Source organism: Podarcis muralis, chromosome 8 (assembly GCF_964188315.1).
Source record: "Podarcis muralis chromosome 8, rPodMur119.hap1.1, whole genome shotgun sequence".
Taxonomy (NCBI): domain Eukaryota; kingdom Metazoa; phylum Chordata; class Lepidosauria; order Squamata; family Lacertidae; genus Podarcis; species Podarcis muralis.
Window position 1 is genome coordinate 57,482,125 of NC_135662.1, and position 27,798 is coordinate 57,509,922.

Consider the following 27,798-nt stretch of genomic DNA (forward strand, 5'->3'; position numbering starts at 1 on the left):
GGCTGGAGCAAACCCTTTTCATAACTCTCCACTCCCAGTTTTCAAGAGTGGGAGAATGGCAGCAATGGGGGAAGCTGGAGGAGAATAAAGAGGAAGGGATTGGGAGGGGGCCACGGAATCAGGTAGTTTTGCTTAAGGGGTCATTTGGGGCATCTACAAAGTTTGCTTTATGTCAAATATGGGAAGTTCACACACACCCACACACCCCTATTGCACATTTCCCTTTCCCCACAGTAATTACCATGTGGGCTTGAGCATCCAGATTCCAATATATCTGTTCATGTGCTCCAGTTCAGTGCAAGGGCTCTGATAACTCTTCAGCACCTGGATAGCTCAGCTGGATGGAAAGTGGGGCTCATAACGCCAAGGTTGCAGGTTCAATCCCCATAAGGGACAGCTGCATATTCCTGCATTGCAGAGGGTTGGACTAGATGATTCTCAGGGTTTCTTCCAACTCTATGATTCTATTCTGCCACAACCATTGCATCATGCTACGAACCACTGATCCTGGAACATTTTCATACAGATTAGAACAGCTGTTGGGAACCTTTGACTACCCAGATGTTGCTGAACCGCAGCTCCCATCATCCCTGGCCATCAGCATGCTTACTAGGGCTGATGTGGTGCAACAACATCTGGAAAGCTAAAAGTTCCCCACTCCTGTGTTAGAAGAACCAAAGGCGGCCTCAGATTCAATATACCCATCTTGTGTATGGCTTTTTCTCCACACCACCCACCTAACCCCACTTTAGCAAGGTACTTGTAAAGAAGGACATCATTATGACATGAATAGCATGAAGATTATCACTATCATTATTACTATAAAATGTATTGTTAAAATTATTATAACTCAATCTGAAAAGAAATATTGAAATAGAAAAGGTATTCTGAGTTTTAAATTTAACAAGCATTATGTTAAAGCCTGCAAAATGCATTTAAGTGCATTGAAAACTGGATAGGCTATTATGAAAGAAAATAAAAGGCACTAACTAAATTGTCTACATTTGGTTGTCTCAGTTATTGACTTATTTTGTCTTCATGATTGTATAGTAACACAATGCAAACAAGCTAAGCTTCTCGCACAGTACTGAACAATAAGTATTGACAAAAATGACTGCCGTTGCCACACCACATTCTATTTGCTATTTTGTAAGAATGTTCGCAATCAAATTCTCTTTTTGCAAAAGAAAGTGACTGTCTCACAGATGGATAAGTAAAGCCTTATCCAACCTCCCAACCCTCAAATTATCAAAAGCTGTTACAAGTTTCAACAAGCTTTTCTTCAAGCTGTAAGATGTTGCTAGAAGTAGAGTGAAGAATTTATAGGAGTACTGAATTGTTCAGCATTCAGATCTGCCTTCTGTTGAACAAAAGCTTTCGGTAAGAAGTACTGCAGGAGGACTGGAATCCTAGGACTTGAACCCCAAATTTAGGAGAGCAGAGGGTAGATTCCTCCCCCACCCCTGAGGAACATTGTTTGGTTGTAAATATGTGTAGTACAAACTATATTTCTTAAAGATACTAGTCTTTGCTGTGCCTTGATTTCCCAATGGGAACCCAACCCTGGCTGAGCACCTGGAACCCTCTGAAATCTTGTTGCTGCTTGGCAGAGATTGGGGGTGGTGCAGAACCTCTGTAACAATATGTTACTGGTGCAACATGGGAACTGCTAGCCCACATTGCTCATCCAAATTAGCACTATCACCTCCCAGATATAAGCCCGAAAGCAAATTAGAAGTAGCAGTTATGAGAAAGAGTCGGAAACCAGGAAGTCCCTAGTTCCAATCTTGTTTTGGGTTTGACCTTAATAGCTGGCCTTAGGGCAACAGTTATCTCTGAGCCTCAGACATGCCACCTGAAAAAAGGGAAAGTGCATCCTGTCTACCTTAGTTGGGGTAAGGTTTACTGTCAACGTATGTGAAGTCCTTTGAGCATGCAGGAAAAAGTAATTATTTTTTGCTGAAAGGCAACTGTGGTCTAAATTATTCCACCACCACACAGAGCTCTTAAATATGGATTATGTCCATGGCCTAGGTCAGCATATCACAAGGTGTGAATACAAGGTCAGGTCAAATAAGGTCTGTGAATACCAATACTAACTAATTTTCTTCAACAGACATATTTGTTAAGGGGAATAAATATAACCCAGGGTAAGTATCACAAATGGCCCCCTAAAGTTCAAACAATTCAGACATACAACTGAATGCAAAATTATGTGGAATTTTAGTTTTAACTTTATAAATGTGGAATGTTCAATGATAATATACAATTGCATGTCTGACGGATGATTTAAGACTACAAAGAAAACACGCTTATCTGCCTCACAGCATACAATTTAAATTGAACCTGGCACACATGGTTCTGCCAAACAAGCCTTTTCAAAGCAGCTGAGAAGATATTTGATAGGAAAACAGGCAGCAGCCCACTAAGGGGGTCTTTGAACATTGAAATAAACATTCAAAGTGGGGGAATTGATCAAAGACATGCTGATAGCTGAACAAAGTTGACACATCACTTTCCAGTCAGACCCTGCTATGCAAGAACAGCTAAAATAAAAAATTGATTCTGTTTTGTTTAAAAAATGATCAAATCCTAACTTTATTTTATTTGTAATATGTATGCTGAACACCTGTGGTCTGAAGAACAGAAAGATATGAAAGCCTGCAACATTTCCACAGACATATTTCCTGCATATCCAGCAATAGTGAAAAGCAATTCACCAAGGCACCTACCTTGAAGAAATATGGAGAGTGGAACTCATGGCTAGATGCTGCTGATGAAAATGTGTTAGCCACCTCTGGTTAACTGTTGGTGGAAGGTCCTTTGAGTACAAGTTTACCCCAACCTACAGATAATGCCATGGACTTTTAGCTAGGGTGCCACAAACTTGTCTACAATGCTTTTATGCTCAAAGGAAGTAAAAGACTGGTCACAAGGATGCAATGCCATGTAATGTGGGATAGTGAAGATGACTGCAGTGTGTGTGTGTGTGTCTCAGTGAAGCTACATTGGTGCAACCCACAATCTGCCTCTGTTCATACTTTTAGTCCATTGACTCCATTCTGTGTTGTGGCTTTGGGTAGAGAAATCTTAGTCACACTCTGTCTACAGGCAGTCTGTTTTAGCTCCACCCCCTAGTGATGCTCTTACTAGAAGACTCCTGTCTGACAACCAAGAGGAGGTACTTCCCTGAATTGAAAGGATGCCCCATTCTAGAACTACTAGATAGATCACTCTGTTACTAGCCAGGCAGGCAGGGATGAGTTGGAGAGCTGGACAGGCCCTCCCCATAGCATTTCAACACTACCTGTAGCCAAGAGTAAGTGCGACTGCAGATGGAAACAACTGCCTTTGCCAGCAAACTTCTTAGGAGAGAAAGGGAGTCTCTGCCCTTTGACTGCTGCTGCTTGCTGATCTGCATTATGCTTACACAAAGGAGAAGCCAATTTTTCTGTAGCAACTGCCTGACTTTGAAATACCCTCCCTGGGGAGGTTCAATTGGCATTATCATCTTTTTGATGCCTGCTTAAGCCATTTTTTGTTTGCTCATGAAGTTTAAAAGGGTTACATTTGTTTTTGATGCATTTTTTTTAGCTGTTGTCTTTTAGATGTATGCTGTGTGGGGGTTTTTTCTTTGAATGATTATGTTTCACTTTTATTTTATTTGGTTATTGTTGTCAATTTCCTTGGAATCTGTTTGGATGAAGGGTGGCTTGGAATGTAATTAATTAATTAAACCATTTCCCCCCCTACCATAGCTCTGGAAGGGGAAAAGTGCAACACTATAAACAAGCGTGGCCCCTTCCATTGTTGGCTCAGGAACCACATAAAGGAATCGGCAACCATCCCTCCAACTTTTTAATTTCAAGATTAACGTGGCACTGAAACATAGTACTTTATGGACACTGATGGGACAATCATATTGGCAAGCCTGTTGGGTTTTACATTGACTGGTAATGTAACAAACATCTATGCCACTGTTCCTTTGCTGACCTATAATGCTCCAATCAATACTGCAAGCTGCATTAACTTCCAAAAGGGTTTTTTCTGCCAGAGGGTTTTGGAGAAAAAAGCTTATGGGAAATGAGGGGATAGACTTACTTCATTTCCCCCTCTGTTGTGCCTTTCAGCAGTCATTTAGAGAGTTAACTTTGCTGAATTCAAGCAAATTGGATTTGTGCAGATAGCAGCCCTATCCCTTTCCTGGACACAGTCAATCTAATTAAAACAACAGTTCTTCTAAGAGAGCTTTTATATCCTCCTCTGGTTCTACATGTTCACTTCCTCATTGGAAGAAAGAAAGAAAAATGACTCGGAAGATGGAAAAACCCAGGGTCACTTCGCTCTGCTCACCAGATATGGTTACGAACAACCTTCCTGAAATAATATTACCTAAACGATTATTGTAGAGGAAAAGATTAACGTTTCGAATATTTAACCTTACCTTTCTGGTTCACTTGATCCCATTTATTTTCATAGAACCCACTTATACTAATAATAATGGTTGTCGCATAATAGATTAAATAATGGTAGAGTTGACCTCTGCCTTCTTACGTGTTGAATTACTTCATTCGCTGTATATTATAGGCTGAAAGAGAAGCTTGGCAGTAGTCCTCTAAGGTAAGGGCTTGTCTTGAGGGCAAACCATGTTACACGTAACTGTCTGAACAGTCTTTATTTTTATTTTTTAAAGTAATTTTAGGATGCTACATTTTTTAGCAGAGAAGGATATGATATTTAAAAACTCTCCCTATCCTTTGCCAAAGCTATCCCTCTTTATGCAATTGCAGATGTCTATTTCTAAAAGGATATTACATACTGGGGCCTTGCATGGAGGAAGCAATGCAAAGGGGCAGTGCTGAGCAGGAAAGGGTTAAGCATCACTCGTTTTTCCACTCAAAATGGCAGGAATATTTTTCATTTTTTAAAAAAAATATGCTGTGGATTCACTACTCTCATTTGCATGTAACATGCCTTTTAACTAAGGCCAGGGCAGCCCTGCACACAGAGCCCTCCCCTCTTAAACCAAGGCACGCCTGATATGACCAACTTTTCTTAATTTAGCCTCCATTAGTTTTGATATTTGGTTAACAGTAACAGAACATTTTTTGTTACTGTTGGTTAAGCAAACCAATTAATGAACAGATACACATCGGTGTTTTATCCCTTGGTGACAGAGAAAGGTAGATGTGGAAAAAAATCTGTCTGGCAAAAAATCTGTCACTGGCAGAAACATACAGAACGCATCACAATAGAATTGTGTAAAGATGATGTGTTGTTTTGCAGCAATATGCCTCATATTCTGCAATGTTACATTCAGAAGAAATGATTGACTTTAAAAATAAAATAATGAAGTTTTTTTTTGTCCACATGAAGTTACTTGCTACATTATGTACAAAAATGATTTGAAATAATTTAAATGCTAAGTTTGCCTATATTTAGGGTTTGAAAAAAATGTACTGGAGTATGGAACTATAGATTTATAATTTATAAATATACAAAGGCTTCGAGAGATTATTTCTTTAAAATTAGAAATTCAAATTCCAGTTGTAAAATCATTTTTATTGGTACAAATATACATTATGAATAAACTCCCTTCAGCGTGTATTATAAGCAGATGCCTGTGAAATATGCAAAGAAAAAAAATGAAAGATTGCTTTTACAGACAAGAATCTACTTTTCTTTCAAAAGTACATGTTAGAAGCTAGAGCGAATGCAGACTGACCCCCCAAGGTGCCCTCTAGAAAATACCAACAGTAATAAAATGTCCATTGCCCGCATTCCAATCAACAACAAACATTTACTTATGGATATGGAAGCATATCAAGTTATTAGTAATTCTGGGTTGTTGTTTTGTGCTTTAGAACAGTACACAAAATGTAGGATATTGTGTTCTTATATACAGTACAACAAACGAGAAAAAAGGTCTCCCAAAGGAGAATGTAAAAATCATATCCAAGCATCTAATATATATTATTTATACAAATTATTTTATTAGTGTGCTCTGTTGATATAATTACAATGTGCAATTGCATTCAGCAAGAATATATTTATAAAGTAAGTTGCGTGCAAGTTTGACACATTTACATTCAGCAGTACAACACCTCTCATGCTGTACAGTGTGGGTTAGTGTAAGAAATTGTCCAGTTCCTTTGCTTGGGGTTTCCTCCCGCAAAGCCCCGCAAAGCAAGGCATTATTTTTATAGCTGCTTCAGAGAAATTCAAGTAGAAGACATGAAAAAGTTGCTGGCTTTTGCAAAGGCGTGAAAGGGAATGTCTGGAATCGTACAGATCAGGAAAAAACAAAGGATCAGAGTCATGAAGTTCAGTTACCAGTGCAATCACCGACACTCCCCACCCCCCCATTTCCAAATGCTCCTCTATAAAAGGAGAGTAACTGATCAAAAAGAGGGATAAGCGGTACCCTTATTGTTACAAAAGAGCACTGCCAAACACACAACCAACCAACTAAACAAAAATAAAATCTTTGTCAGCTTCTTCACCAGAGTCACTGGACTTGCTTCCCTGCTGGCCATCTTTACTTAAAGACCTCTGTTTCTGCTCCTGGTGTCCTGGGCTTCTCTTTGGACCTGTATCAGAAGACAGAATGTTGAGTTGGCAAGTTGAGGAGTGGACATCTTCATTTGCTATGACCCCAGAGCTATTCACTATGACCCCGATATCTGCTCTGTTGCTCCAAATTGTTCATTGATTAGAGTTCTGTGTAACTCAAAAGCTCATATCCTACGTTCCAAATAGAAGCTGGTTAAAATAGTAAGATATGGCCAACATCCAAAGGATATCACAGATAGTGGCAGGATTTCCACAGTTATCATGTACAGTGGTGCCCCGCAAGACGAATGCCTCGCAAGATGGAAAACCCGCTAGACGAAAGGGTTTTCCGTTTTGGAGGTGCTTCGCAAAACGAATTTCCTATGGGCTTGCTTCGCAAGACGAAAATGTCTTGCGAGTTCCTGCAGGGTTTTTTCCCTCCCCCCCCCTTTCCCCAAGCCGCCAAGCTGCTAAACAGGTGATCCGCTAAGCCGCTAAACAGCTGATCCGCTAAGCCGCTTAACAGCTGATCGCTAAGCCGCTTATCAGCTGATCCGCTAAGCCGCTTATCAGCTGATCCGCTAAGACCACTAAGCCGCTAATAGCGCTAATCCGCTAATCCGCTAATGGGCTTGCTTCGCAAGACGAAAAAACCGCAAGACAAAGAGACTCGCGGAACGGATTCTTTTCGTCTTGCGAGGCACCACTGTATGGCAGGGCACAATCAACATTGACAGGAACTGTCACATTTTCCTGAGTGGAAAGCTCACTCAGAGGACAGGCACTTTCAAAGCGGCACAAATCAAGTTAGGCCCTGCACATGGGGCCCTATCAAACCCAAAGAAGCCATGGCTGTAGTGCTTTTCAATAGTTTGGTACTTCTTGACCAGAAAGGGATCCATGTGTAACTTTTCCATGATTGGAGAGCAGAAATTACCTCATTACTATGCAAGTGGAAACACTAACTTGAAACCAACAGAAGGTGGCAGAAATACATTAATTTAAACCAAACCAAAACCTATGAGAACTTGTTTACATTGTAAATGTAGCAGCAGCTTTTATAATAAATGAACACAGCAATACTTAACATCTGTTTAAAAAGACAAGATATTGGTAGTTTTTAATCATATATAAAATCTACAACTAGCCTTACCAAGCCGCCAAGTTGTTGTTGCTGTACAATTTTATCTCCCAAGGAGAGAAATGGTTTGCTTTTGACTTCCAATGCAATCTTCTTATATTGCACACATTGTCAAACTCATTTCATCATAGGCAAAAAGTGGGTAAGTATAACGCAGGAGATTAGAGCAAATTGTTGCCTCCTTTTTTTCGCCCACAGCAGAATGCATGTTATGTGGAATGCATTATAAAGAACAATGTGCTTGACTATGCACAGGTCAACAATTATACCAATAATCCTTCCCTAAGATAATAACTGAAATTGCTCTCATTCTCTTTAAAGCTCTGATGAGTCACATATGGAATGAGGCATATTCTCAACACAGAAGAAATTCCTGCATGTTTGGCAAGTGAGCACATCTGCTTGTTTCCTATTATTCAGAATTCACCAAAAAGACAATTCCACTCTATTCATTATCAATGTGAAAACATACTCACTGGAAAACTAAATGTAAGACTAAGAATTCTGAGAGAAAAGAAGAGAATGGGTGAAAACCCGTTTTTAAAAAAAACTAAAAATCAGATTTAAAGGTTTGATTGCTGAGCTGCAAAACATGGTAATTTGGTGATATAAGGCCCATTTATTTCAGCACTGAATAGGTAAAAGATCGAACTTTTTTGCTGCAGTGCTTTTGTTCAACACAGCATTTAAAAACCTGCAGGGATGAGAAGTACTTCCTAACATACAAAAATGAATAATGTAGTTGGAAAAGAAATATTTTCACGTCAGATATATATATATATATATTTGCTATTCATTAAGACTGCTACCCTGTGAGGAACAGGTAACTGTCTCTAAAATTGATACTGCACATTAGAGTTCATTTTCAGAAACTAACTTTCTCAGGAAGGAAGTCTGAGGAACTGAGGCACATAGTGGTGACAATGGCCAAATTAAAAACTGAAACATCACTAGGTCTGGATGCCATCCACAGAAGAATTCTTAAGGAATTCAAATGTGAATTTGCAGATCTTCTAACAAAAACATCACATGCCCTTAAGATCAGCTCTTATACCCGAGGACTGGAAGGTGGCCAGGAGAACAACAGTTTTATGAAGGGAACTAAAGGGGAGCTGGTGGGAGGTTTAAATGCAGAATTACCATGCATACAGAAGAACAAATCTTGCTAAAGCAGAACCAGCAGGGCTTCTAAAGAGTAGGTCCTGTCTCACTAACCTATTAGAGATCTCTGAGAGTGTCAATGAGCACACAGAGGAGATCCAGTTGACACTGTGTACTTTGAAAATGCTTTCATAAAGTACCTCACCAAAGACTCCTGAGTAAGTTTATCAGTCATGGAATAAGAGGAAACATCCTCTTGTGGATCAGTAGGTGGTTAAGGAACAAGAAGCAGAGGGTGGGAATAAATGGACAATTTCTCCAACGTACAGTTCCTAGAACACTAATTCCAGTTAGCTCTTTTCTAGATTTGCTACAAAGCTGTAGTTCTGAGGAGCTGTCCAAGCTGAGCTGGGCTGTCCTGATGTCTCTTAAATCAGGAACTAGATTGGATCAAGGTATCATTAAGGCAGGATTAAAAGAAGCATGATTCTGAACACCAGTTGGCTGGGAATCACAAATGGGGAGGGTGCTGTTGTGCTCAGGCATTGATTAGTCACGGTGGGAATAGGATGCTGGTCTAGATGAGCCTTTTGGCTTGATCCAGCAGAGGTCATCTTTGGCACTGATCTATACGGAAGTGCCCGTGATAACTGTTTTTACTGCAATACTATGTTTTCAGTCTGCATACCGTTGTACGTGAAAGCACAGTTTATAAATAAATATTTATTATTATTAAATATAAATATTTAAATAAATACAAATGAATAAAATGAATGAAAACACAGGTACTTCAGGCATGAGAGCTTTATTAGGATGTGTAGCTAAGTCTCCAGTAGGTCTAATGATGCTAGGAAATACTGCTCCTTGATGGATGGCGCAATGGATTTCACAATTTCAACTTTGCCAGGAGTTGCTTCAGGTAAAAAAATGCCCACACAGCCCTGTTTTCTGGCCCCGGGGGGGGGGGGGGAATAGGGAAAGGAGAGACCCTGGAATGCCTCTGACCCTATGGCATTCCTACGTCTAGCATGTGGCAAACCTTTAGCATGTTTACACATAAATATATCCTACTATGCTCAGTGGGGCGTACTTCTAGGTCAGGGGTCAGCAACCCGTGGCTCCGGAGCCGCATGTGGCTCTTTTACACCTTTGCCGTGGCTCTGGGGCGGATACTAGCGAGGGGAGGAGGTGCATTGTGTGCCCCGACATTCCCCACTGTTTTAAATGTCACAATGGTTTTGCGGCTCCCAGTTTTTTTCTTCGGTCCAAGTGGCTCTTTTTGTCTTAAAGGTTGCAGACCCCTGTTCTAGGTAATAGGATTCCAGCCTCAAATTTTGAGAATCAAACCACTTAATGAGGTTTTACAAATATATATATGGAATTAAATATTAAAGCACTTAGTATGCTTTATACAGAGGAGAGTTACCAGAATTGCTGTACTGTTCCTTAAGCATAAACCTGAGAAAGGAAAGCACTGAACAAAAATACCTATTAAGTTGACTAAAGGTTTCAGAAGGGATGTATTGTAACTGACACTAATGAACTTCAAGCTCAACTTGTAAATACTGTATTTAATTTTCTAGGTACAGCTCTTCAAAGGGACAGGTGCTTAATCACTAGGCATAATCAAACGGCTGAGCAGTTACACTGAGGACTGTTTACATTTTGAGTTTATAGCATGGAGAATTGAGAGTGCTGTTGATTCTTGAGAATGTGACCAAATGTTAAGCCAATGGGCTGGTTGGCATGTCATACTAAGCCAAACCATGGCTTAGGGCAGGTATCAGGGCTCCTGGTGAGGAGATTGTGGCCTCTTTGTTCTTCTCTTGTTGTTTTGCTGAGCTAAGCAGCAGCTTGACTTAGTGCAGCGATGGAGAATTGAATCTAACTGGCCAGCTAAACCAATAGGCAGAAGTTTGGACTAGATGCTAAGCCAAGCCATGACTTAGCTCAGTACTGTGCAGCAGCAAAAGAACTGGGGAGAGCAAAGGGACGGCTATCTCCTCCCCAGGAGTCTACACACTCATATGTTCCCGCTTAGTGTGACATGCAAACCAGCCCAATGTTTCTTACTGAACCAGCCTTCCCTGCAGAAGCAAGAGGCTCTCATAAGGACATTCCCTTTCTAGAGATACGCTACTTGGTCAGAAATGAACTGGATTAATATTACACTTGGAGATTTCTACAGCAGGCAACAACTGATGCCAAACTGCATAGGACAAAGACCTATGTACTACTACCCGAACCCATATGAAGGATGTGACTGTTGTACCCATTGCAGAGTTGCAAACATTTCCTGCCCCTTTAATCTGCAGCCCCCGCAAGGCACTTGTATCACTCACTGCAGTAAATGACCGAGGCAAATTATTTCAGATTTTGAAGCCTGATTAGCTCAATCAGCAGCATTCTTAGCCTTATTTGTTTATATTATACAATTTAACAGCCCTAATAATGAAAATGTCATGCTTTACATATCCTGATATTTTGCATGCTTAGTAACACAACAATACACAAAAGAGAGAGAGAAAATAAGATGGCATTATTTCATCATTTTTGCCAAGCAAATTGTGTCAATGATTTACTGGTAAAGGAACCAATTAACTAAGTGTGTTGGTCCACGTACATTTGTTTTGAACTGTTTTCAATGCTGCTTTTTAAAAATCTGAGGGTGTTACGGTGAAAAGTGGGGAATAAATAAAATGAATAATAATAAAGTTACAGGGGCGAGCGTGAAATGGGAGCCAGACATAACACAGAAGTATAGGTTGCACAAACAGAAGTGTAACTTTAAAAAAGGGAACAGGAGGATATGGCTTTTAACCAGCCCTAACATATACCAAGAGGTAATAATAGCAATACACCTAAAATGTTCTAATCGTACACTTCATACTTGCCAGGGAGCTGGGATGGACTGCAGGTTTCTATAGGGGCTGAACATGTGGTCAAAATTCATGGGAGGGGTGTTTTCCGTTACCCCACCCCTTGCTCTTGGAAGCCTTATAAGAAGCTTATAAGCAGCTGCTGCTGCAGGAGACGGCCTATGAACAACGTCATAGGAGGTGTGTTTCTAGGACTAAGGCAAAACCTTGGAGCTCCCTTGTTATTTTTGCTACTGGATGCTGCACCTTGTTTCAGTAATCTTGTTACATTTATAATATTGAAATGTAGGTTTTTTATGTTGTTATATTTGCTAATGTTTTGCTACGTTATTTTGGAGTTGTTTTGCAGTGTTTGTTTGAAATGCACTCCTGTTTTCTTTGTTGTAAGCTGCTTTGAGCATGAGGTGTGTGGGTGTGGGTGTGTGGGTGTGGGTGGGTGGGTGTGGGTGTGTAAGCGGGACACAAATAAAATGAATGAATGAATGAAAAATCCAGTTTTCCCTCTTTGCAATGTGTGAAATGTCTGTGAGCATCACCATACCTCCCTTACTCAGCAGATGGAGCACTGTAGAGCTTTTTTAATGAAAGAACATATGAAGAGTCTGCTAGAACAGGCGAATGGACCATCAAGTCCACCTCCCTCTTCTCACAATGGCCAACCAGAAGCAGCACCTAAGTGCAATCTGTATTGAGATTCGACTTCTGCCCGCCAATGACAGGAGTTCTCTGGGTCAAAGCAGATAGTACACAAAAGGATTCTTTGTATCTAATGCACAAGTTTTTAGAAATGTGAATACTGCTTAGGCAGTGGGAGTGATATTTACCAGGATAACAACAGATGAGGAGGGGCAATTTAACCTTGCCCTTGCATGCTGAGGTCCTGAGGAAAATCCTTCCCCACAAATTGGGAAGAAATCTGCATTTGATGCCCAGGGAAATATCAGCTTCAGAGGTAGCATTTTCTGCAGGGCTGCAGCAGGATTAAATTCAGTCTTCATGCCTCCTGCTGCCACAGTAACTACCAGCCCCTCCGGAGAATGCTAGCTGAATTGTTTTGAAAACCCTGCATGTTAAATGCAAAGATGCATTTAACATTAGTCTCCTGCCTAGCTTGGCCCTATGACCGAGAAGGAAATGATGGAGGCTGCAGATAACACAAAAGATAATGGGAGATATAATTAGCACCATGGGCTAGAATGGAAACAACCCCTGCAGAAGGGCGAGGCGTGTGCGTGCATGCAATTAGAACACATAATATAGGTAAATTAACACATTATTATGACCAGACATTAAGGTCGTATTCAGAATCAGGAACTTTGCAAATTGACTTCCAATAGCTGAGGACATGAACAATTATACCATGGGTAGGCAAATTAAGGCCCGGGGGCCAGATCCGGCCCAATTGCCTTCTACATCCGGACAGCGGATTGTCCAGGAATTAGTGTGTTTTTACATGAGTAGAATGTGCCCTTTTATTTAAAATGCATCTCTGGGTTATTTGTGGGGTATAGGAATTCATCCCCCCCCAAATATAGTCCAGCCCCCCACAAGGTCTGAGGGACAGTGGACCGGCCCCCTGCTGAAAAAGTTTTCTGACCCCTGAATTATACAAAAGGGGGGCGGGGCTGGAGAAATATACTAGCATTCTCACCTTCGTGTGAAAGAGATCTGACAGCTGGTTTGGGGCTGCTCTGTCCATCTTTTTCTTTATCAGAAGGAACCCTCTTCAGAATGGGGGGAAGAAGAGCAGTTTTAGGGGAACCTGGACCAGATGGAGACTCTGGGATATCCTCTGTGGAAACACAGTGTGCACACAGAAAAAATCAGTCAACAGCATCTAGGAAATTTGTTCACATAAACCCTCACACAACCAACCCACCCAAATGTACTGATTTAGTTTTTGAAAGCATGATAGAGGAGGAACAGCTTCAAAGCTAAGTATCTCCTCTCCAAAGTGGGTAAGCTGGAAGAAATGAAAGTGCTGAAGGGCTACGTGGCAATAAAGCAGAATAGAAGGGCCTAAGAAGTTGTTTAAATACGTTCCAACAAAGCCTCAAAAAAGTTTTTAAAAATCTGCATTTCAATATTCAGAAATGTGGGGAAACAATTTGCCTAATCAGACACAAGAAGAATGTAGTAATCTTTGAGACCTTTAGGGCAGTACTATAATGCAAAGGCTACAAATTAGTACCTCAGTGTTTATGGGAATATCTCATTCTCTTTTATAATTTACCATTGCAATCCCATTTCTAGCATTTAAAAGATTAGTCAGGATTAGCAGAGAACAATTGAAAAATGCCGCCGAACAAAATAATAACCATTATCTTATTTTCTCTTCGGTATTTAACTATTGATTTTTCCACATATAAGCCATTGTGCTAATGCTAGCGTAGTGTAAAGAGGCTTCTCACCAGTCCGAGAGGCAGATCGTGGCTTCTGAGGAACTGTTGGCCGTCCTGCTAGGCTGGGCTTTACTGCTTGGAGTGGAGGCTTTGGGCTGGTAGGTGTGCTGGAAGAACTTCGTGTCCTCGCCCCAACTTCTGTCTTTGGTTCAGCCTTTGTGATTTTCTCTGATGAGGTTACAATAGAGTCACCTTTACTCAGGGCAAATCGGTTCTCTGGAGAAGACTGGTGGAGCTTGGTAACTGAAACAAAAGGACCCAGCGAACATTGAGACCAGGGGTGCAGCGTATTAAAAAGTTTCTAGCCTCCGTAGGTGCAGAGAAAAACACAGAGGGATGTGTGTGGACTGAAAGTTACTCAGGAAAAATAAAAGCTGCTACTTTCCCCAAGTGTCCTCTTTTCTGACCAATGTGAATATAGTCATTGACAAGCAATATCAGTGAGACATCCAATAGATTTTCCATCTCTGTGGAAGCTTTAGAAGGAGAATGTGCCCAGATTCCTGGAATGGTTTGGGCCGATATATCACTACTCTGACTTTAGAAACTGGCTTGATTCTCCTGGTCATTAGCACTTTAAGCAGGATGTAGGGTACATGGTTGGCTCCTCAATGGGGCCCAGGTTGACGACTGTAAGACATGAGGGAATGAGTGGGATAATCTGATATAGTCAGTTTCCATAGAGGAACACCTGAGCATTAGACACAAGCCTGATGATATGGAGAGTGTGTGAGTATAGAATACTTACTCCTTTACTGTCAGAAAATATCACCACCACCCTATTATTCTCTGAGGTCTGGAAACAGCTGTGTGCTCCAACAGAAAGCTTTGTGAGGCAGAGAGAAACTGGGCTGAGGCTTAGAAAGCCCCAAAATATCTCAATGGACCTTGGGCAGATCTACTCTCGTCATTTATAATGTTAAAAAGGTGTTGTGAAAATGTGACCAACAGAGCAGTGAGCCACCGGCAATGGAAAACTGCCATTAAGCTTTCTAGAGTGTTATATTTAATAGCGTTCAGAAGATCAATGTAGATCCAGCCCTTATGTCAGTGCAAGTCTGTGAAAATGGCTGAGGAGCTGCCCTGAAGACTGGTGTCCAGACAGGTCAACAGAGAAAGAGCCAAAATCCATCAGTAAAGTCAAGGGATCTTGATTCACCCACCATTCAATCTAGGATGGCTAATCATACAAATATCTTGAAGGTTGTTTTGGGGTGGATGCATTTCACAGTTCTATAAAATACAATGGCCTATGAATTACCACCCTGGAATTCCTTAATCATGTTAATTCACTTACTGAATTCTATGGAACATAAAGATGCTTAAGTCTGATGCTTTCTTTGGTTATTCTCAAGTATATATAGCTTATATATGCTAGGCTTATATACATACACATGTATGTATATAAGCCTAGCACAGGGGTCTGCAACCTTTAAGACAAAAAGAGCCACTTGGACCCGTTTCCGAAGAAAAAACAACAACTGGGAGCCACAAAACTATTGCGACATTTAAAACAAATATATCTCCGGAGCCGCAATCTGACAGCGGGCGGGAAGGTGACATCGGGACGGTGCGTGACTAATGCACGCACCGCCCCCATGCGACGTCACAGCCAGTACAGCGCCCGCCACAGTGAGGAGTGTCGGGGCGCACAATGCACCTCCCCTCGCTAGTATCCGCCCTGGAGCCGCGGCAAAGATGTAAAAGAGCCACATGCGGCTCTGGAGCCGCGGGTTGCAGACCCCTGGCCTAGCATATATAAGCTATATATACTTGAGAATATACCTGTAGGTTTTTTGTGTCAAATGGAGAAAGAAGTTTTTCTACTTACGCATTTTATAACTGAACATAATGCTATCCTACTGAAGCTACTTGGCCAGTCAACTAATGCAGAACATTATATCCCAAACTCATAACTTGGCCCAGCTACCTGCTATTTTACTTCTAAATTCAGAGCTAGGTGATTCAGGATGCAGGCCACTTTCCAAGACGTTCTTCTAGCTTACATAGATGTTTTTGTACTTTGACTTGTACATGTGTGCATGCATTCTGTGGCTAAAAGTGTATTATCTATGCGAACAAGATGTTCTTCCAATTTTTAATTCACATTTTTGTGAGAGTGTTTGAGAAATACTGGTATATGTTCAAACATTCTTGTATTTTTTTTAAATCATATTTATTGAAGTTTCCAAAAAAATCCAAAATATAAAAAAGAAAAAAAAGACATAAAAAAGAAAAAAAGAACATTTAAAACCTTATTTTCATTAACATCTTTCCAGGACTTCCCCGCCCCTCCCCCTATTGTATTCCATTTCCATTAGATTAATTCCACAAGTCCCCCCCCCCAAATTTAAAACTTATTATATTTAACCCAATATTCAATTTAATTCATCTTATATAATCTCTTTCCCTTAAAGATACCTTCTTTCAACATTAAATTTTCCTTTTTTTTTCTCCCTAAGGACGGCCCTAATTCCCTTCCACGAATTCCCCTTTTTAATACACACAAAGATTTAAAAAAGTTTAAAAAAGATTCAAAATATAATTTTACGCCGTTTGGATTCCAAATCTCCCTCCCCCCCTTCCCGGTGTCGATCCCCAATGTCCATCAGTCTAACTGCTATCAGCCTGGAGGCCTCATGTCTATGTCCAAATCTCTCTCAGCTCCACTTTGCCAATTTTCTTGGTAATCTTTGACTTCAAACACCCAATCTTAAAAAAGTTCTATTTCAAGAAAGTCCATTTTTCTTCCATCCAGACCTCTATATTTAAGAGTAAAACTCAAATTCTGTTTCTTAATCCTTTTAAGTCTGAATGTTCCAAATGTTCTAACTTCCAGCTTAGTCCAATTCTTGTTTTCCTTTATGTCCTCCCTAGCAGGCTTTTGGCCTTCCTTGATCTTTTACAATAATATGGCTCCTCCTTCATTCTCTTCCAAATCGTCGTGGATCCCTTATTCTCTTTCTTCAAATTTCTTTTCCTGTTGCGCTGCAAAAACATATTAATTCAAAAACTTCTGGTTCCTCTACAGAGGTGTTATTTGTTCAGGAACAAAAACTTACGTCAAGTCCCTTCCATTCTTCAATAGATAAATCTATTGTCTCCTTTAGTGTAAAAACCTCTGTAGACAAAATAATGTTTCATTTTTGCAGCTTTCCCAGGAGATAAAATAGTCCAGTCCCATTCCATGAGTATTTTTCCACTTACAGCCGTTCTTGTAATGTCCAAAAGCCCCTCTAGGGGGATTATGGTAACTTAGTTTCCTTCCAAATCAAACCCAAAAGTCAAGCTAACTTGTATTCCTTGTTTTCGACAATTTATATCCAAATTGTAACAAATCTAACCAGCAAAGTCCTCATAACAAAGTTCTCTTTTTATTCTCCAACTTTGACAGCTACTTTGACAGCTGTCAAAATCTCTATATCTCTTCACCAGACACTCTCACGGATCTCTCCCGGTTCCCGGGGGGGGGGGGGTTGCATTTTAGCTCATCCACTCTTCTCCTCCAGCACAGTTACTTGTAATTTCCCATCGTGAAATTAATAGCTTTTATCAATAAAAAAGAGCAAGCTCTTCTCTCGACCTTAGTTGTCAATTCCTTGCTTTAAATTGTCTACAATAGGGGGGAGACTGACTTCCTTTTTGCGCCTCCCCCGCTCGTGCCGAATTAAAAAAAAAAAACATTTTCCCTTTTAAGTCCGATTTCCAGATTACTCACGGGTTGTTATTTTAAGTCCAAATTTCCAAAAGAAGAAGTCAGCGCTCTCCGTCGAATGGCATGCGGCTTCGCTCGGCAGGGGAAGCGGAAGACTCATAGCACCACGCCACCCCCCATCCCCCGCTCCGGAGCCTTTAAAAAGGCTCCTTCGCGGGTCGGGGGGGCGCAAACGGTGCCCGCCGAGTCACCAAGTCCATGGGCATCCGCGCCCATGGTTTCTGAGGGTCCCCGCGTCGCCGGCGCGGCGGGACCCAACCCCTGCCGAGCAGGCTCCCTCCGGAGCTCGGAGGGAGTCCGCCATTCGGCGCTGGCGCCAACCCGGAAGTCAAACATTCTTGTAAGATAGATATGTGAGAACTAAATGTTCTCTCTCCCAGAATTATTTAAATATATGGACCACCTTTTCCCACTGGTAACATCTTTCTTTCCAATATATATTCTGTTGCCTTCAAAACCCTCTCCCCATATCCATCAGCTAAGCTTGTTTCAAAGAGAGGCCTTATATGGTCAAAACCAAAAGGGATCTTAGCACATGCACATTGTATATACAGGGAGCAAAGCAAGTGTTTGTGCAGTTGGCCATGTGTCATTTAGACACCATTTTCTCCCTGGAAGCATGCAATAGAACTTCCCTGCCCCCTGAGAATTGCATAAATCAGCTCTGGAGGAATCCTTAGAACAGATTTTAAGGTCACACAGAGAGGTGACAAGCCACATTAAGTTCCACTGCACAGCTTAAACTCCTTGCATTAGCAAAGGAGGAACTTTTGGCCCTTCAGATGTTGCCGAACTACAACTCCCATCAACCCCAGCAAGCATAGCTATTGACCATGATGGCGACTGCAGTTCAACAACATCTGGAGGGTCAAAGGATCCCTGTACCCACACTAGCAGAACTGTTTCTAGGTGGTCCAACTTTCTATACCAAGTCGGCCACAAGAATACTTCAACATGGAACTCACAGGCCACACACTGCCTTGCTGTGTGTGGGGCATTCAAAATTTGATACACCCCAGTCTTTGTGCTGCCTTTCCAAAGCTGCGTTAAGTGAGGTGCTGGTTTTGGGAAGAAGGAGTGAGGGCTCTGAGAGGGTCCCAAAGCTCTCCCATCTCCTCCCCAAAGCTGGGAAAGCACTAACTAGGCTTGGGAAGGAGGTGGGAGGACACTAGGACCCTGTCAGACCCCTGATAGCTCCTTCTCAAAGCCCAGTGTCTCCCTTACCCAGCTTTAGGAAGGTGATGTGAGCTAGGGTGGTGGTGTGTCATATGGGGCCACATGTTGGACCAACCAGTTTTAGTTGGATACAGCCCAATCTGTCAGGGATCATATAGTTGGTATACCAGCCACAGCCAAAAACAAACAAGACCACCTCTTCTCTTTCTGCTAAATGCTTCCCCCAATTGCCCCTCTTCTTGACACAGATATGAAATTCACCAGGGCCAAACTTTGCCCAACTGTGCTTCACACAGATGAGGCTGTTTGCATTTAATAAAAAGAGGAAATACAGAGTTAGGATGTTTCAGAAGTTAAGAGAAGATGGGAAGCCAAAGGAGCAGCGACAGTGGCTACATTTTACATATTGGTTAAAGTCAGGCAGCCATTTTATATCCTTGAAGTTCCTTAAAGGAGTGACATACATTTTGTGAGGAACCATGGAAAAATGCCTTTTTTCATCCACAGACAAATGAACATTATTTCTGGCACTAATCGGTTCTATTCTACTTCTTAGCAGGTGTCTTCCACTCTAAAATTCCTTAAAAACTGAAATGTGTTTCTTCCGTCTCCATTTGCATTCATGGGGCAGATCTATAAAGGCTGGAGGGCAAATCCACAGCACACTCTTAGAACCACTTTCTTCTGTGTTCCCATCACTGCTGACTGGAACTTGATTTCCAGGCCTGGCGTAGAGGATGCTACTAGTTAATCATTCCCTGTTGGAAGCATTCTAGGTTAGCTTCCCCACAGTGTAGGGAATGAAAATGAAGCAAACTGCTAAGCAACTGACACCAGCTACATGTAAGACAGACCAGAATTCTGCCCTACAGAGGGAGTCAAGGAATATAGCAAAGTAGGTCAGCTTTCACAAACATAAGTAACATGTCTCTACCCTGTAAAAATTGGACAGGATATGAATAATATAACTGCACTTTTTAAAAAAATCAAGATTTCAAAAGGGGGTTGTGGCAAGGAGGCCAGATGCAAAAGAGGGCAGTTGTGCAGAGGGAATTTGAGCAGGTGTAGTTTGCAAGGTGTGAATAGGGGGGAAATGGAAACTAATTTCCATGGTATTGTGCAGATAAGGCTCAGTCTGCATGGCTGCAATCACTCTAACAATCAAGTACATTCACAAAAACGATATTACCTCTAATCATTCATTTGTACTAACTGATCGGCACCAGCAAGCTTGTGGACACTAGTTAATGAAGTAGCATTTTACTAATAGAAACGCACCTGTAGCACCTCCATCCAGCCGTTCTGAATTCACCGAGAGATCTGTTGAGTCTCTTGAATCATTCCCTAGTTTCTTTAAAACAGAAAGAAAGAAAAGTATGATAAGGAATCCTTGAAAATTAACAGGATTCTCTGAACTTGGTTTATAGATCACCATTTCCCAAGGCTCCATCATCAACATCCCCGTCATTATTAATTCAATCATTATTCATATTCATATTCTTATTTCAATTTATATCCCGTTCTTTTTTGCAAAGGACTCCAGGGTAACAAACATGTAATTAGAACATCTCTCTGTCCATTTTATATTGGGCAGCCTTTGAAGAATGTTTGAAAAATCTAATTGGTACAAAACAGGACAACCAAATTGCTAAAAAGGACTGGCCAAAGAGAATATATTTTGGTGGTATAAAAATACCTATACCGGCTGCCAGTATGTTTCTGGGCTAAAAGTGGTGAGATAGGTGTCTTAGCCTTTGAAACCATGAATGGCTTGGGGCCCAGGAATCTTAAGGACCACTGGGGAAAAAATTATTTGAATGGTGGAGCTCCCTTCCTAGACATGTGGACCTGGTGCCTACTCAACAATCGTTTTTGGTCCCTAGTGAACTCCAGCCTGTTCACCTCTGCCTTTAGAGGCATTTATTAAGACCAGAGATCCTTGTAGCTGGCCTATCAGCTGTGCTTCTTTCTCCTTTTTTATATCTAGCTTTATTATTTTCACTGCAGGTTCACATTTTTATTTTTAACTATATTCATAAAGGTGTTAGGAATTAATTCAACAAGGCTGGATAAATATTTATTCCAATCTCGTTGCATACCTGCATTTCTCTTGCGCTTTCTTCACCCTGCAAGGGGGTGGGGGTGGGAATTCTGAACAGCCTTCCTTTTGGCCTCCATATACTTACGGTTTCATTTAAAAAAAATGAATCTATTAACAGAACATCATTTCCCCATGATGATATCAAAGTAGCATTGTGCGCAAACTTAATTGTAATCCCATTCAAGCAGTTTAAATCCCATTTAGGAACATAAGAAGCTGCCTTATACAGAATCAGGCTGTTATGTAGCACATGGAGGGTAAGGCTCCACCACAAAAGCTTTTTGGTTGGAGTTTCTTCACTCTTTCTAGCCAACACCAGATTTTGTAATTTGTTGGATTAGGCCAATAATATCTATTCCAATTTCTCATATACCTGGGAACGTAAGTGGGAAGTCGCCTGTATTTTATTTGATATCTAACTGCACTTCATAGCAACTGCAAACAATACCATCTCCCAAATCTCATTAGTCTTACCGTTGCTTGCTGGAGAGTTCTGTTTTAAACCATCTCAAGTGCTAACTAAGCCATGCTACTTGGTCTTATTTGCACTGCATTTGTTCCTAGAGCTAATATTAAAATCTCTTCAAACACTAGGTGGAGCAAGACCACTGCCGAACATTTGCTTGGAGAGAAGACTAATCCCCTATTCACTGATCTTTCACTGTTCCCGCGAATTCACACAAAAAACACCCCCACCCCACCCAACATTTGCCATCTTTTCATCTAGCACACATCTGCTCCTCACCAACAATTGTAGTAGAATTGTACTAGGTCGCACATCAAGTAGTAAATTCCTTATAGTTTTTGTTCCTACCTCAGGTACGTTTAAGCAGCCAGCTGTCACCTCAACACATACAAACATGCTAATTTTTTAACAACAAATACAAAAATATAGAATCAGTAAGTCCTAAAGCCAATTGAGTATATATCTTGGTCAGAATCAAATGCCTCAAGCTGGCTGCCAACATTTAGCTACGTTGCTCCATGTAAGCCCTCAAATGAACTGCTCCGACCATTAAAATGAAAATATCACTCACCTTTTGTGCAGATGCCGCTCTGCGCTCCTGCTTGGCTTTCATTTCTGCTAAAAGTCCACTGCCCATCACTTGCACCCCATACCGACGTCCTCCTTGAGGACTGCCTTTGCTATCACTCTTCTCAAGCTTTGAGGCATCCTCTGAGGACCCCTCCTCTACTGAGTCTGGCGTTTTCAGTTCCTCGTTTTTTTCAGTGTTGCCATTCTGTTCAATCGATTTAACCTCCTTCTTTGCAGTGTCTGCTGTGGGGCCTTTGGCAGCACCTTTGGGTGCTGAGGGGTCCTCTGACACCAGAACAGTTGGAGGACGTTCAGATTTTGATCTAGATTTGATTAAATTGAGAAAGCCGCTTTTCCGAGAATCTCTTTTCTTCTTTTCATCAGTGGCTTCTCCGGAATCATTCGTGTCCGCGCCTTTTGTTGAGGATCTCCTAATAGATGAAAAAGACACATAAGCTATAATGGCCTCATTTGGACATAATGCTGAACTACGGTTTAGTGTTACATAGACTCTTGTGCTTCCGCTCTCCGTATCTGGTGAGATCACAAGGAGATTGGAAGCTTTCAGTTGTATTTTGACTAACCACAGTTTTGAGCCATCATAGAACTGTAGAGTTGGAAGGGTCTTCAAGGGTCTACTAGTCCAACACCCCCTGCAATGCAGGGATCTCAGATAAAGCATTCATGATAGATGGGTACCCAACCTCTGCTTAAAGCCCTCCAAGGAAGGAGAGTCCACAATCTCCCAAGGGAGTCTGGTGCAGTACTGTATTAAATTCTCCTTGTTTAAATTCCATAGTCATGCTGGTTCTAAATAAAGAATGCATTTTATATTACCAGAGAAGTCAATCTTCTCTGGTAGATTACCAGAGACACAGTTATGTGGAGTTATCATACCTCTCTCTGGGGAAGTTCACCTGGTGCCTTCATTATATACTTTTAGGCAAAAACATTCCTCTTCAACCAGGCCTTTGGCTGGTTAATATTCTACAGCCTTTTAAATGTGTCTGTGGGAAGGGGGTGGTTTGTTGTTTTGCTTTAATATTCTACAGCCTTTTAAATGTGTCTGTGGGAAGGGGGTGGTTTGTTGTTTTGCTTTAATACTTGTGTTTTTATCTTGTATTTTTATTCTGTGAACCACCCTGAGATCTTATGACGAAGGGCGTTATGAAAATTTAACGAATAAATAAAAAGAAAATGAATAAAATAGCATAATCAAGTTAGAACACATTCTGTTTAGTCAAGGAAACGAGGGTTTTGTGTGGTACCGAATTTTGATACCAACCTCAAAATACAGTGGTACCTCAGGTTAAGTACTTAATTCATTCCGGAGGTCCGTACTTAACCTGAAACTGTTCTTAACCTGAAGCACCACTTTAGCTAATGGGGCCTCCTGCTGCTGCCGCGCCGCCGGAGCACAATTTCTGTTCTCATCCTGAAGCAAAGTTCTTAACCTGAAGCACTATTTCTGGGTTGGCGGAGTCTGTAACCTGAAGTGTATGTAACCTGAGGTACCACTGTACCTGCAATTGCTTCAGGTGAACAAAATCACCCCTCCTGCCCTAAACCACTTTGAAGAGGAAATGCAGCATTTAAGTACTGCTTGGCACACTTGTTTCACTGTCTGCTTTTCCTCACCACTGCCTTCCTCCTCGGCCTCCCTTGCTTATGCCACTCTTTAATCCTACACAATGCCCTGCAGTGCTGTGCCATGGCATGTAGCACTGGAACATCACCAAGATATGGTGAAGCATAGGTTTCGCATGCAGAAGTTCCCAGGTTCAATCCCTGGTGTCTCCAGATGCGGCTTAGAATAGACTCCTTGCCTCAAACTCTGGAGAGCCATTGCCAGTAAATATGGAAGATGCTGAGCATCAATGGTCTCAGTATAAGGCAGCTTCCTAAAAGAATGGCTCTTCTGCATAAATTGCAATCATAAAGAATTCTAATGAACTTAAGTGGTGCTATGGTGACATAAACCCAAATATATGTATATAGACGTATTTAGCATATATAAGTCACTTTAACTTACTATTGGCATAATTACGTCTATTACATTAGTGCAGTGTAATGTACTTGCTATTTTGAATTTTTAAAGACAGAAAACACCCCCAAATATCTACAGCAGCTTCAGCTACTGCACCTTGCTGAAGAATAGGACTTACTTTGAATCCATTTTTGTCACCTTCTTTGTGAAAAATTCGTCAACGCCTTCATCCACTCTTCCCATAAGACCATTCTGTTCGCCATCTTGAGGTGCTGTCGTACTCACCTGATAAGACATAGTTTTACTTAATACAGAAGCCTCTGGAGGTTCTATATTCCCAGTTATGAGTGTCAAAAGCCAGAACTGCGTATGGGTTTGAGAAGCAGCAGTTTTTCTTATGAAGAGTGCTGACAAGAGGACAGAAAAATAAGCAACCAAACAGGACTGAACGTGGCTATCAGAAATCTTAAAGCACGGCTTAAAGCTTGCACATTATTTAAATAATAGAATAATAAGAATCCTAGAATTGTAGAGCTGGATGGGACTATGAGGGTCATCTAGTCCAACCCCCTGCCATGCAGGACTCTTTTGCCCAATGTGGGGCTTGAACCCACAAACCTGAGATTAAGAGTCTCTTGCTCTACTGACTCAGCTATCTCTCCTATGAAGGAAAATATCACAACCAAGATTTTCACTCACAGCAGCTTGCGTGGGCTGTTGTTTTTTATTCCTCTTGGGCCTTAGTTTTGTAAAGTGCTCCAGTTTTTTCCCTTCCTCGGAAGGCAGCTCTGACATAAGCCCAGAAGTCCGTTTGTCCACTCTTCCGGAAAGGAATGGGGGGTCTTCTATGTGGATGGGAACTTCTTCCAATGCTTTGTCCAAGTCAAACTCCATCTCTAAGAGAAATATTCGAAGTTTATTATATTTCAACCTCTCCTTCTCTGGTCAGGTTTGTTAACATTAGGCATAACCCTGTCAATAAGTCCCCTCAGTGGGAAATGGCATTTGTAAGCAGACACGTCTGAAATAGTTTGGAATAATGACAAATCGTGCTTTGATGATTGGATTACTTTTTCACCCCACCCTTTCTGCACTCCCCCTTTTGTGGCAATCCAGAACTGGAAATTATGGTTTGCACATAATTTCCAATTCTGGTTTGGATATAATGGTGAACTATAGGATGTCTTAAACCAGAAAGGGTATGAGGGGATCAGAGTCCATAAGGGAAGGAAGAAGGGAGGGAGAAGCCTTGTGAGGGCCTGAAGCTTGACAATGACCAGGCTACAGCATCTAAACTATCTTCACTCATAATGTCTTTAAATATAGAACTGTAGTTATCAAAGTATTTCATCTTTTTTTGTAGACACAGGTTCCTGCACAACTAACACCCCTAAAGAAGCTTGAGCATCAGTATCTATTTTGAATTGTTAATTTGTATAAGGCTAGATGAGAGCATCAGACCAAATAATGTTTATATTCTAGAACAGGGATGGGTCCTTCATTGTAGTCCATCATCATGTGGAGAGTCACAGATTCCCCAACCCTGGTCTATTTCGGTAAATCTTATAAAGGTCAATTTAGGTAAATCTTATAAATCTTAAGGAAGTAGCTTAATAAATTGTGAAAAGAAACAACCACTTACCAAAAGCTCTGGATACAGGCCTCAGCATTCTGCTGTGGATACTCTTCCTTTTAGACTTAGGAGTCATCTGCAGAACGAAAAGATGGCAAAACTTAATGCCATAAGTGCGGACAGAAAAGTTAGCTGTACCAGTGCAGCTGTTAGCTCTGAGTAAGACTGGAATATATTCTTCATATTATGAAGTCAACACAGCTGTGAAAGATGGAGCAAAAGCAAAGCTCGTTTAATTCTGGATAAGAAATCAAGTGATCTGTTAATCACGTAACGGTTAATTAAGCTTTCTGTCTTCAGAATCATTCATAATGATCATTTATTGTGCTGGAAAGCATTCAAACCTGGTGTTCAGACTTTATAATGAGTGCAAATTCATCACATTTGATGAAATGTGGTTGAAAAAGGAGCAATGTCACATAGTGCCATCTGATTTTTAAAAAGTTACTGAGATTTCACAAAAAAGTATTATTATTGAACAATGGAAGCATTATCCTAAGCGTTATTTTTAGTCAAGCTACCTTTGAATGGTATTTTCTATTTTTAGGCATTATACCGACAAAGAAAGAAAGAAAGAAAGAAAGAAAGAAAGAAAGGAGACACACACACACACACAGAGAGAGAGAGAGAGAGAGCAGATAAATTCCTTACTATAAATTGTGCATAGTGTCGTTTTTGTGAATTTATCAAATTTTGGTGATATCCTTATACAACGCTTTGGGGGTTGACTTATTGTAGTTTTAAAATGCTACAATAAAATAAACCTAATGTTTTCTACTCAAAGCTGACCTTTGCCACAATATTCACAACTTTCCTTTCTATCTTTTATGAGTTATAACAATATATGAAATACTTATTGTATTAGGCAGCCTCAGCATAAAGGGTTTCAACTGTAACTGGTTAGTAGTTCACTGTGTACACTTTTGCTTAAAACCTGTGCTTTTGGAATCACTGTACTTGAATACATTATTTACTTTAAAAATAAGAGTAGAGTTCACAGTGATAAATCAAAGCCTGAATGTAAAGACCAAGAAGAAATTAATGAAACGATGGACCTACAAATATACTTGTTACTCATTCTAGAACCCAATGAACTCTGAATGGGAGTTTCCTCTTTGATATGACAATCTAGCCTCCAGTTTGGTTGATCTACCTGTTCACACCAGCTGAAAAGAGAAATGAAGCCCTAGGGGATTATCTTGCTCAAGTTTTTCTTGCAGGATCAGACGGGTGAATCTCAAGTCTAGCCAGAGCCTTTTCAGCTGTCAGTGCCATTAGAAGGGATAATGAACGGAAATTCCAAATGGCTAAATCAGGGGTCTGCAACCTTTAAGACAAAAAGAGCCACTTGGACCCATTTCCGAAGGGGAAAAAACTGGGAGCCGCAAAACCGGGATGGTGACGTCCGGACGGTGCGTGACTAACACACGCACCGCCCCCATGCAACGTCACAGCCAGTACAGTGCCCGCCACAGTGGGGAGTGTTGGGGCGCACAATGTGCCTCCTCCCCTCACTAGTATCCGCCCCGGAGCCGCGGCAAAGGTGTAAAAGAGCCACATGCGGCTCCGGAACCGTGGGTTGCAGACCCCTGGGCTAAATAAATAAATAAATGCTACTACTGCCGAACGATGAAAGTATTGCTAGGTAGAATTATGCATTATTTGTTTTAATCAAATGTAAGTCATAGTGGAGAAAGCTAGCACAGAAAGAAGTTGTTGAACAAACTTCACTTCACTTCATACAAAGTTTATCTGGCCAGTTCACACCTAAGTATGAACGTCTGAGGGTGTGCGTACTCACAACAGGAACTGTGGTTGCTTTGTTCCTCCCCTGGTCCTCCTGTTGTGGTGTGACTTAGTTTGGCTTAGTGCTAGGACTGAGTCTGCGCTTAAGTTTGTTCTTGGCCTACCTACACCCCTCCCCCCAACCCCCCCCCAATACAAATAAAGCACAGACAAAAAAGAAGGCAAAACACCCTAAACAAACAAAAGCCAAAGGAAAGAATCCAACTCCCTCAAGTAAAAAAAAATAAAGAAAGAGCAAACACAATAAGAATAGGGAGGGGCAGGGGGAG

General features: G+C 41.2%; 1 protein-coding gene across 2 annotated transcripts in view; it reads right to left on the minus strand.

Annotated features, from left to right (window-relative positions):
* Positions 1-5,541: 5,541 nt before the first annotated feature.
* CARMIL1 (capping protein regulator and myosin 1 linker 1) overlaps positions 5,542-27,798 on the minus strand; it is a 135,162-nt gene continuing 112,905 nt past the window's right edge. For both annotated transcript variants that reach the window (XM_028737553.2, XM_077933226.1), the window contains 8 exons: positions 25,733-25,799; positions 24,790-24,986; positions 24,269-24,375; positions 22,105-22,534; positions 20,245-20,317; positions 14,085-14,318; positions 13,325-13,465; positions 5,542-6,590 (listed from right to left, as the gene is read on the minus strand). In XM_028737553.2, coding sequence (XP_028593386.2) covers positions 6,469-6,590; positions 13,325-13,465; positions 14,085-14,318; positions 20,245-20,317; positions 22,105-22,534; positions 24,269-24,375; positions 24,790-24,986; positions 25,733-25,799 — 1,371 coding nt within the window. In that variant the 3' untranslated portion in view covers positions 5,542-6,468. The remainder of the gene's footprint in view (positions 6,591-13,324; positions 13,466-14,084; positions 14,319-20,244; positions 20,318-22,104; positions 22,535-24,268; positions 24,376-24,789; positions 24,987-25,732; positions 25,800-27,798) is intronic.